The following is a 12,280-nucleotide window of genomic DNA, read 5'->3' as shown; positions in this document are numbered from 1 at the left end:
TTTTTCTTTTCTTTCTTGATAAACCACCTTACATCGCTTGATATTTGTCAGGGAGTTTGTTAAATACGTGTTGAATCTTAAATCATCTTGGGGGGGGGGGGGAATACATTTGTCATGAGTGCGATGATTTTATTTAATACTAAGCTTCAAACTGCCTCAATTTGTCAAGATGTTTAGACTTGACGATTTAACATGATACTTCCTCTTGTAATGTGATACGGTAATGACCCATAGAGAGGCAAATTACCAATTTAACTGGCTATGAGCCATTATGTTGACCACCAGCTTTAGTTTTATGTTACCTGATTGACTTAACAGCCTCTTCTAGGTGTAGCATTTTTTTTTTTTTTTTATTGACAACCACTTTACACCCCCCAGTACTCAGATCAGCAACACGATAAGCTATTCAGATGAATGTGAGTAGGCCTGCTATCAATCACAATGATAATATGGCTATAACAGCACGTAATAATCACCAGGGTGTCATATTTCACAACTATGGTTCTAGTTTTTACAAAGAAAGACAATGAAACTCTCCAGGTGGGCCTGTATGATACGATATAGCACCTAAAATACTGTTCTCTCACACACACGCACACGCGCGCGCGCACACACACACACACACACACACACACACACATATATACAATGACACAGAAGAATTCTTGTTCAAAAATAATTGTCTTGTTTTAATAAAAACACAAATAAGGTACATTGTAAGAAAACAATATCTGCACATAGTGTGGCATTGTAATATACAATACAGTTTGTCGCTCAGTAATCTGAGAAATGTATTTTTTTCTTTTACAAAATGTTGAATATCTCTATAAAGTTTACACAAGATACAAAGAGCGTAACAGAAACATTAGCTTTCTTTAGAAACTCTACAAGCAACGAGCGATGCTGGTTGCACTGAACTGGTCTTGGTCCCCCGGCTAACCCAGTCTATCTGGACACCGCCGGTCTTCTTCCCTCAGGGCCCTCTGATCAATCGAGAGCCTTGAGTGACAGAGATCCTCGCCACCGGAGGATGTCCACGCAACGTTATTTTTCTAGCATTGGGAGTTTTAAACGTCCCTACACAGTTTAAGGTTTTTTATAGATGTGGTCGAGAAGTCACATCAGATAGCCTTGTTTGTTCTTCGCGGTGCTCGCTATGGGGTGATGGTGCGAAGCTCCGCGAGCTCTTAACGACACATAATCCTGTCATCTGAGCATCCATTCTGCGGGGAAAGAGAAAAGAAGGTTGATTAGTACATCTGCGTTACATGGATATAAAGCAGTCGCAAGCAAATCTTGTGCGAAAAAGAGACTTTTACGCACGGATTTAGCAACTTTGCGCATGCGTACTGACGTTCAAAAACATATGTTACGGTGGTGCAGGGAGCTCTGTGGGACACCGAGCCCTTCTCAGATTAATTCTGCGGTATATGTGATGAGATATTTACCTCAACTGCTATGCTAGCGATCTCTGCGTTCAGGGTGGTCAGCGGTGTGCGGGTGACGCTGTTGGCGGAGTGCTGGCGGCTCTTCTCCGGCTCGTCCAGCTCGACCTGCAGGTCCCAGATGTAGTCGATGACGTGCTGCAGGATTTCCACTTTGCTGGCCTTCTTGTTGGTTGGCAGGGTGGGCACGAGCTCCTTCAACTTGCTATAGCAGCTGTTCATGTCGTGAAGGAAGGCGCTCATCTGCTCGTCCAGCAGCGGAATCTTGCACTTGGAGATAGTCAAGCTCTGCTCGGACAAGCAGCGCACCATGTCCTCACCGCCGACCTTGCTCTTCAGGGCGCAGGTAGATCCGACAACCTTCATCTTGGATTAGTGTAGGAGGTGTAGTTTCCAAAAATGACGAGGGGTTAAGGTAAAGTAGTTGAGCAATGAGGCTTCTCCTCCTCTTAGAGATCTTGGCAATGCTATGTTGACAGTTTGCAACATCCACATGGGCGAACCTCCTCGGCTTTATAGCCGAGAAGGAGCCGGGGGCGTGCTAGAGTCGTCCTGTTTGAAGACACTAAACCAATGAGACGGCTGCGTTTGTATTAATGGGTCGGTCCACAACAGCACTTTCAGCCAATGGCCACTCTCGCCTGGTTATCGGATTTACAATCTGTTTGAGGGATGGCGTTACAAATGGAAACAAATGTGTGTCTTTTATGGGTAATATGTGGGAATCCAGCTGTCCATGGCTTGGGGACTCTGCAGGTGTAGATTGCCTGGGGACAGTTAAGGGGTGGTGAATGCCTGGGTATGCACTGTGAGAATGTGTGTGGGATGGGACAGGATGAATACGATGAATGGCTAATGATAATTAGGCTACCACAGTGCCCTAGATTTGCCTCTCACAATTGCTGATGGCACTGCAGATGTGGATGACAATAGTACAGTAAAGTAAGACAATGGATGACACAGAGTGGCCAAACAATTCTGGGAAAAGATTGAACTTTTTGTTCACTTTAATTAGTTCAGGATAATGAAGTTAGTTTAAGTGTGGAATGCAGTCACTAAAGATATTAGCCCGGTTTATTGAATTTATCTGATTAGTTAAATAACATTACTATTTGCGGACAAGTTGTTTTCGAAAATGTACTGCACACACACACACTCATATCCACACCACGTCTCCCTGCTTTTTAAACTCAAAGCTTCCTTTATGCTCACAAACTGGACTTTTCTCGCAGCACAGACTCTCCTTTTCCTGCTTCATGTGCTGAAGGCAGCTCAGTGTGAGCAGCAGCTTCACGGATTCCTTCACATGTTTCTGCAGTGTGTGCTCAGCCTTGTGTGCACACTCAGATCGCATCGCTCTGTTCTGAATCTTCCCCCCAGATTGTCCAAACAAGCCCGAGCAGACTGGCAGGCGCCAGCGCGGTGACGTCACCCATTCATTCGAGCCTTGACGCCTGTCAGCCTGGCGCCGATCGGGCGGTCTCCATGGAGACGTCAAACAAGAGAGCTCGCACTCCGCACTCCTCCATTCACCTGCGAGGCGCGCGGAACCCTGAGAACAAGCCGGCTCCGGAGCTTTGTCGTTCATTTATCACCTAAAGCAGCGGGGTGAGATTACCGCCCAGCGCACCTGCAGAGCCGAGGCTGTCAGAGAGGAGGGGAAAGGCTCGGCATTAGGTTGTTACTGCATTTCAACACAGAATAACGGCTGCATTCCTCCACACAGCCCACTGGACTTCTGTGGTTACCTTTTATAATGAATTGATGTCATGCGTTTTATTTGCAAGAATTCAGCTACTCTCTTGTCAATGATGACAAGTTTGTTATGTCAAATAGTGTTGACTACAACATGCATCAAACTAATTTAGGTAATATAAATGTAATTCTATATTCTTTTAAGGAATGCAGCCTATTATAAAGCCTATACAGCGTAATGCACTAACCTCCAAACAGTGTACACACAGACAGTGGTGGAAGAAGCAAGTAAAAAATAATGATAGAACAGTATATAAATAGAAGAGATGTGATAGACTGAGGCAGAGTGGTGGAAAAAGTATTGGGATCTTTTATTAAGTAAAAGTAGCAATACCACATTGTAAAAATACTCCATTACAAGTAAGAGTCCTGTATTTATTGCCAAGTAGGTTTTTCATTTATTTAATTTACTGACTTATTACTTCATGTAGCTGTTTTACTATTTTCCACTATAATGTTGCAGAAACTACTTTAGTAACATTAAACTAATAAGTGGAAGAGGTATTCAGATCCTCCATATAAATAAAAGTAGAAATGCTGATTAAAACAACAATCCATTACAAGTTGCCTGCATTCCAAAGCTTACTTAAACTGAGTATTATCAGTACCCATTCATTAAGCCAGACAATGGCCCCTTTCAGCGTCATATTATTGTATATTATATTATTGGAGTATCGTTACTGATCTATTAATGTGTACAGTAATGTGTTTTAACATTGTGTGAATGTGAAGCTATTTTGCTTACTGTTGGATAGTTTAATCTTTAGCCATGCATCACAGTTTATATGCAGTTTATATATGGGAAATCCGAATATGTAAAATAACCAGTAACTTTAGCTGTAAAATACAGTAAAACAGTATGTGCCCGCTGAAATGTAATGGAGTAGAAATATAAAGTAGCATGAAATAGAAATAATCAAGTATAGTTCAAGAACGTCAAAATTATACTTAGGCACATTCCTTGACTAAATGTACTTAGTTGCATTCCACCACTGTATCATACCATATGCTATGCTTAAATTAAGGCATTTTATTTGACCAGGACCTGCAACATGTAATAGTTTATAAATGCATGTTTTTGCAAATTTAAGATTTTATTTAGAATATCATTAATATTCTGGTAATTGCACAGACTGACACACTGCACCGTTTTTCATCAAGTTAGAAAGGAATTTGCATATTGAAGGAATTGAAACAGCTTGTTCTCTTCACATTTGAACATAAATGCTATTTAAAGAGGCACAGCTTATATGTGCACAGATGTTGTAGCAGACCGAGGATAACATCAGTATTTCTGTGCTGTCTTGTAACAAAGTTAACTACCACTGGGCCTGTTTCTTCTAGCTGTTGCAGTAGCCTGTAAAAACTTTTTAAGAAACTTTCTTTTTTTCCTTTTCTTTTTTTGCCCTCTGTCCTAGGTCACAGCTGACAGGGCGGTGGGAGGGCCGGGTGGGCAGAACAATGGGAGTGCGGTGCAAGGATTGTGGGAGAGAATCTAGGCTGGAGCCACAGTGTCTGGAGCGCCCCTCCACTCCCCTCATCCAGCTTTTGTTCAGCTGCAAAAGCTATCAGCACTTCCTACTGACACCAACAATAACTCCACACAGCTGGGCCCTTTTTAGCCTGTTTACAGCACATCAAGGCAAGGGGAGAGAGAAGACAGAGGGAAGAGGCAGAGGAGGGGAAAGAAAAGTGAAACATATTAGCTCCTGATTTTAACTGACAGAATGGCAGTGCCCTCTCCTAGCTCTCCTTCCCTCCTTCATTGCTGACACAGAATTAATTTCCCAGTGGACACTTAACATGTGAGCCAATTATCACTTGGTATTTTATTTCTATGACAGGCTACTGTTTGTGTCAGTGCTGTTGCAACATCCTGCATCCATGAAACAACAGAAAGCACACACTTATATGTTTTTTCAGGACATTGTGTATCTCGACTATATTTACACCAGCACACAAACCATTTCCCGGTAGGTTTTTTTCAGGATAAGTTGTTCCATTTGGTGGAGGGGAAACATATTAGCTAATACGCCCTCTTTATCGCTACAGCAAATAAATCTACAAAAGCACACTACAGGAAGCCAGAAGGAGAAAAGTTAGTGCAGGAATATATTCAGAGGAAATAGGACATTCCAACAATGCTTTGACACTTTTGCTGCTGTTATTATAGCAGCGGGGACAATAAGTAGTGTGCGTACTACTTCCTGAAACATGAAAGTGACCAAACCACAATAATGGCAGAGAAGAAAAAAATGTTTCTTAGACAGAGGATTTACTTCAGTATGATTATTGAGATACACTGTTGAAAAGAAATGTGCAGGAATTTGATTATGAGAGGAGAAGTTTTCAACAATTTTTTTACTCACTAACACAAACACACAGAGGTCATCTCCTCGCAGCTGTGGGATTAGTTTCCAGTTCCCAGTCACGCTCTTCCTGTTTGCTTGATAATGATCACACCTGTGTGCAGGTGTGTGGAGAGGCTCACATGGGACAGGGAGGGGTGAGTGTGGTGTCAGATACAAACATTTTTACAACACCACATTGTCAAATCTTTCCCCAGCTGAGTGATGATTGACTGGTGGCACTCAGGACTCATCAGTCACAGGTACAAGTGGGGGAAGTTTGTTCTGAATGTGAAGGTTTGTAATACTGTGTGTCATGGCTTCTGTGGGTGTGTGTTATGTATGTTTCTGCCTGGATTTCTGGTATGTACCGGCGTGGCCTGGCACCTCCCTGGGCAGCCAAGCCTATGTAATGACTGAGGACCCGTGGTTGGGAGTCACTTCCTGTGGGAGTCCTGGTTCAGAGATGTGTCATCAGCAGCGCAGACCGGTTGGAGCCTTGCTGCCTGTTGGGTGTTTTTCCTGTGTGCAGGCAGCAGACTGGGTGGGTGAATGGATGCCCTATCCTGAAAGCCAGGGGCAAGTTGTAGGAACACTATCTCCATCTGATAGTTGAGGCAAAGCCTCACAGAGATCCTTGAAGCCCCACAGGTGTCCTCTGCTTTGTGTCCTTGGCCCGGGAGGACTCGCAGGGACAGCTTGGTTTCTCTCTTCTCTATCTCTTTCTCTCTTGTGTGTACATGTGTATGTGTGTGCATTCACCGGACCCAAAGCTCACCCCTCCTTTACACCCCTGTGGCCATCTCCCTCCGCCCGGTTCCCACACACACTATCAAAGCTCTTAAATGGCTTCTAATTAGCTCCCCATCTGCTGGTGACAGCGCACTGGTGGCATGCTAAAGCACCCACTGAGAGCATAGGCATTGTACTCTGGAATACTTTCCACTCCAGTGGCAATTGCCTGGAGAGAGAGCTTTAGCTGGGGGTGTGGGGTGTGGTGGGTGGTGGGGTGGGGCTGGGTGAGGAGGGGGTGAGAGGGAGGAGGAGGAGGGGATGCTGGGTAGTGTTCTCTACAGTCAGGGGCTTGGGGGAGGGCAGGGGTGGGGGATAGACAATGAGAGACAGTGTTACGGCTTGTTGCAAATCTAATAACGCCAGAGTCCCTTTTCCGTGCACTGGTCATCACCCCCCACCACCACCAGCAACAACCATTTCCCAATCCCACCTCACCCCTCCCTCTACTTATTTCACTATAGCAACAGTTTGCCGCTGACATCACACAGAGGATGGTCAGTGAATTAAATCTGACTTCGTGCTAAGGCCACGGTGAAACTGGAAACATCCTGATGAGGTACTCCATTGGCCTGAGAAGCCTCATGGCTATTGCTCCCCTCTTGAACCGAACAATAGATGCACCTCTATAGAAACTGTAAATGTAGCCTAATGAGGCCTCTTCATTAGCAGAACCTGTCTATGTGTGAATGCGGCCTGTTTGTCAGATCCTATGAGGCCTTGTCCTTTCCAGGACTTCCAGCAGGGCTCAGGTCCACTGGTAGCAGAAGGGGGGACCAGCTGTTCACAGCTGGTAGCCAGAAGATGCCTATGGGGGACAGGCCTGCATGCTGCTGGCCAGCTGCCCCCTGCTATAGGAGGGAGATGAAGAACAAACAAATAATTGCTTCTGGGAAACCATCAGAAACCATGGTTTCCTTATTTACACCCCAGACATATATACATATATCATTATTGAGACATTTGGCTGACTAATCTAGCGCGGGAAATCAAACTAGAGGTCGTCATCAACACCCAACATAAATAAGGTGAAACATCAGGAACAAATGGCCCTGAGAGTATTCCTGTGATTTTGTCAAATCGATAAGAAGATCAATGAAATTAAGAGCCATGTATTGTTTACCAAAAAAGAATATATTCCCCTAAGTAAGAAACTGAACTAACATATTAAAGACAGGAATTCATTCTGGTGTTTTTAAGATTCCATGGCAACTGAATGCACTGCTTTGAAATGACAAGTAAAGCCACATATTTGTGTGTGCCTGTGTGAGTATGAGACAAATGGTCTGTCACCTAACCTCTCCATCCTGCACACACACACACACACACACACACACACACACACACACACACACACACACACACACAAACCCGCACATCCCCACAGCTGCACAGAGGCGTCCAGTCAGCATGGCCAGGGGACATGGGAGCCAAAGCCCAAAGATGGAGCATGGACAGTGGCAGCTGGGGAGCTGACAAAGCCCCATTCAAAGGGCCCAGGCCTGGGGACAATGGCTGGGCCAGGCTGAGCCCTCTCCTCCACTCTTCCACCCAAAGATTAATACTTCAGATGGGCTTCCCGGTGGCAGGCAGGGCTAAAAGGAGAGCCCTCCTGTTTGTCACTGGGCATTGTGCGAGTCGCCTGAGAACCAACCTCTTGGATGGGCTTGACAAATGAGAGCCGCCATTGACAGTGAACAGATTGGGCCTGCCACTTTTGTTTTGATTGTGGAGCGGGTATAATCAAGTTATTTGGGCCTCGGGGAGTTTTTGTTTCTTTCTCCTGATGCTCTTGACACTAAAGTCTCACCTTAACAGTCTCTGCTGGTTCAGCTGTGATCTGAGCCTGCTCAAGTTTCGCCTCTTGTTTGTTGTTTTATTTATCAAAGTTGAATAGAGGGCACAGCAGCAAGAGGAAGTTAATTTACATGGGTGTGGGAATCTGGCTATCTATTCATGTGCCATACAGAAGGAAGTGCAGGTGCAACAGGTGTAGGTGCGTGTATTCTTGTCACAATAGGGCTACAGTGCAGAGTTATTGTAATGTTTTCTATGCAGATGTCCCCTGTACACCTGACCTGAATAATGTGTTAAAAGACCAGCTATAAGAACATTCTACAGTAACCAGAGACCCTGTTAGGTAGGGGGTAAACACAGGCAGCTCAGGTGTAACACCCCCCCCACACACACACACACACACACACACACACACACACACACACACACACACACACACACAAACACATACACACCCTCCCCCCACCCGCCTCCTCTTACCTTTTCTCTGCAACCCTGTGAGTTCAGTGCAGGTGTTTAGCCCCCAGCAAGGTAGCATTTCAGGTTAAACTGTAGAAACGCTGCCCCGCCTATAACACCAGGAACTACAAGTGGCTGCAGAGTACACAGCGTCACACCTGTGCACCCAGTCAGTGTGTGTGTGTGTGTGTGTGTGTGTGTGTGTGTGTGTTTTGCTACTGTGTGATCACAATACTTTACCACAGAGTCTTGTGAGAGAAGAGACCACTTATTCAGTCAGCGTGTTATATGCAAATGTAATTTTAAGCCCAGTAGCTAAAACCAACTTAAAATTCATTTCCCCCCACCACTCAACATTTGACTGTTTGATAAAGCAACAAGAAAGGATTGAACATTTGTTTTCATGCGCTGTGGCTACAGTAAGGGAGGCCTGGGGCCATCTGCCCTGTCTGTCTCTGTGTTATTGCTGTGCATCGACCAGCCATTCTCACGATAAAGGAATGTGCCCTTCTTGTAAACAGGCATCGACCCCCCCGCAAAAGCCACCGTTTCCTCCTCTCATGCCCGGGTGTCCTCTCATCCACCCCAGTCTCCATCACCCTCTCATCCAACCCCCCAGGTCCTTCTACTGCCAGTCTCCCAGTCCCCTTAGCTGCCCAGGAAAGCTCCTCCCCTGGTTCCCATGTAGAATTGAGAGACACACAGCTAAGACAAGTGCCCTGCTTTTCACCCAGGGCCCACTTCCAGGAATCTGCTTGTGTGAAACTTTGATGCAGCAGAAGGTGCCCTACTTTTAAACTTCATTCTTCTCCCTGGGATTGTTTCAGGGGGTTTAACAAAAGGCGAGAGAGCCTGTGTGCGGGTCAGCAGGGTTGTGCGCGTATGTGCATCTAGGTTATCCTCGGGTGCATGTGTTCGTGTGCACGGTTGTGTTTATGCAACAGTGTGTATGTGTGTGTGCACGTGAGGGGAGGGCTGGAGGATTATAAAGAGGAAGTGAATGGGAAGTACACACTCAGTGACAAAATAAGAGGGAGACATTCCTTTGCTGCCCCTCCCCTCCTCCTCCCTGCTCCCTCTTTCTCTCCTCTCCCTTCACTGTGGCAGGGCCCTGGGAAAATCAAACAGGTGGTTTGGGCCTGGCAGGAAAGCTGGCTCGGCCCGGGGTGGGCAGGCCTACAGGCTGCTGGGGGCTATCAAAAGCTCTTAGGCCCAGCTTTAGGCCACCACTCTGAATGGCCCCGGGCTTCATTATCATGTGAATTCTGGGAACTGCCCCGGGCCCCCAGTAACACCAGTGAGCTGCCCATATGGCGTTCGCTTGGCAACTAGGGAGACCCAGCACCCCTCTCCCCCCCGCTCTCCCTTCCAGTGCTACTCCTCCATTCCAGCACTCCTAATATCAAAGGAGGAGAGGGAAGCCCCCCCCTCAGCCACAGCCCTCTCCTGGGGGGGCTGGACCACACAGAGCAGCACTGGACAGTCCTTAGGGACCCTGGATAACACCGCTGCCCTACAGGGCACTACAGCGAGGCCGGCTCTGGGTGGATTTAGCCATTGAATTAGCATTAAAGACACATTCTAAAGCTGTCAATTTAGCATCAGAGCCACAGCTTTGACAGATGAAGATGTCGGCATGTCTCTCCACTTCATGAGGGTGCTCCTCCTTCAACCATACCATTTTTCACTGAGGACTTAAGAGAGTGAATGCTTCCTGAAAAATCAATATTAAAGGAGAAATCCGTCACAAAATGAACCTAGGGGTTAATAACACATAATTACCGACAGTACAGATAGTTTATTAAAAAGATAGTTTAGAAAGACAATACCATACTTGAGCTACGTTACTGGTTGCACGGCGTTCGTCGTTCGACTGTTTGTGACTGCTTTCCCAAGATGGCGCCTGCATGTATACGTGAACGGTATTGTCTTTCTAAACTATCTTTTTAATAAACTGTCTGTACACTGACAAAGTTCTCAACGCTTTGGTTTACATGTAGGGACCCTCATTATGCTACTGTGGAAATGTGGTGCTATTTTGAGCCTTGTTAGTGGTGTAGAAATAGCAATTTCTTTTTACTTTCCTTGTGCCCCGACGACTAGCTTTATAAGCTAATTAGCGGTTTGAACCTTGAACAGGCTGTGTGAAAGGGCCTAATGACTACTCACAGGGCTAGCTGGTAAACTGCAAGCTGCTAGCCAGCAGGTAACATGCTAGCACAATAGCAACATTTTGCCATTTTAAATGCTGGTGTGACCAGGCCTTTTGTGAGCCGTAGCAGCCAGAACGCTCACAATAAGATACATCTGCAGCAATATTCTGTAGGTGTACTGGCCCAAAGCTGCTCCCATAAGCATTCCAGATACATTAGCAGTGATCCATCTGAGGTAAATAACCTTGTGAGTCATCTGATTTTCCTGGATGAGGATGAGGACACTTCTACAGAGGAGATGTCACTTAACAACAGAGCAGGAATGCTGCTCAGGCTGCTGCAGTCAGCCACCTGCGTTATAGTGCAGATGGGGGAGGAGGAGCAGGAGAAGGAAGTGTGTGAGCGAAGTGTGTTATATGTGACACATGATCTCATGCTGATGAAGAGACTTTGGATGGCTCCAACATTGTTCATTGTGATTACTGAGGGGTGTGTGTGTGTGTGTGTGTGTGTGTGTGTGTGTGTGTGTGTGTGTGTGTGTGTGTGTGTGTGTGTGTGTGTGTGTTTGTGTGCGTGCGTGCGTGTGTGCGTGCGCAGGGTTGTGGGATTTGGGTGTGATCGTATATTGCATTTGTGGATAATATAGTCAGCTTACTTCACTGCTTGCACCTGTGATAAAGAAGGCAAAGTATGGAAAACAGAAGAGAGAAAAACAGGGAGGGTGTAATGTGTGTGAGAGGTACAGAAAGAATCAGAGAGAGAGAGAGAGAGAGAGAGAGAGAGAGCTGAAAGTGTGATCTGACTTCTGAGGAACTCTACTGGTGATTCATGCTGTTACACATGGAGCGATTCACTCCCTCTGCAGCTGTGCGGGCCACATGCACAATATGATTTCACAACATCTTGCCTGTACTTGGAAATTCCTTTTTTTGTACAGCCCTCTCACTCCCTTCCCTCCTGTCAGTGTGCTGGCTGTGTTACCCTGACAGAGAGGCAGGTGCACGACTTAGTCATTCTTTTCTTCCCTGTGGCTGGCTCTGTGGCTCTGTGCTTCACTGAGGCTTTAAGCAGCTAGAAGGGCTTGACCAAAAAGCACTGTCAGAGTCATGTGTTTATCACACAGTAGGCTTCACAGTGCTGCTGGTGAGGGTGTTGTTATTACTAGGCTCATCACTCTTCCCTTCCATGTCATCAGCCAGCTAGGACTATTTGCAAAACTTCAGTGACTCAGCATTTCTAGGTTTCGGTTCCTGCCTTTTGCCCTACAGTGTATTGTACACTACACTATGTGTAGTGTTTGTTCGACTTTACAGTATCACTCTCTCTTTTTTGACGATACAATTCACTCCATGGCCAATTGTGACCCAGTGGTGGTATCACACCCAGAGTGACGCACGTGTGTGTGTGTGTGTGTGTGTGTGTGTGTGTGTGTGTGTGTGTGTGTGTGTGTGTGTGTGTGTGTGTGTGTGTGTGTGTGTGTGTGTGTGTGTGTGTTGGTGCTGTGATTCATCCCACAGCTGACCCCCTTGAC

The 12,280-nt window shown here is 46.0% G+C and overlaps 1 protein-coding gene across 1 annotated transcript; it reads right to left on the bottom strand.

Moving 5' to 3' along the window:
• Positions 1 to 662: 662 nt before the first annotated feature.
• id1 (inhibitor of DNA binding 1, HLH protein) lies at positions 663 to 1,949 on the bottom strand. The gene is made up of 2 exons (XM_078247854.1): positions 1,449 to 1,949; positions 663 to 1,223 (listed from the first exon to the last, which is right to left on the bottom strand). Exons 1-2 carry the CDS (start codon positions 1,809 to 1,811, stop codon positions 1,188 to 1,190), a joined length of 399 nt encoding a protein of 132 aa, XP_078103980.1. The 5' UTR covers positions 1,812 to 1,949; the 3' UTR covers positions 663 to 1,187.
• Between the last annotated feature and the right edge of the window lie 10,331 nt (positions 1,950 to 12,280).

This window comes from Sander vitreus, chromosome 4 (genome assembly GCF_031162955.1).
Source record: "Sander vitreus isolate 19-12246 chromosome 4, sanVit1, whole genome shotgun sequence".
NCBI lineage: Eukaryota > Metazoa > Chordata > Actinopteri > Perciformes > Percidae > Sander > Sander vitreus.
This window is presented reverse-complemented; position numbering and strand designations above follow the sequence as displayed.

Excerpts from the sequence above, each read along its gene's own strand:
- id1 (XM_078247854.1), bottom strand. The coding sequence starts at position 1,811 with ATGAAGGTTGTCGGATCTACCTGCGCCCTGAAGAGCAAGGTCGGCGGT. Across the intron at positions 1,224-1,448 it reads TCGCTAGCATAGCAGTTGAG|AATGGATGCTCAGATGACAG; the intron begins GTAAATATCTCA and ends CTTTCCCCGCAG.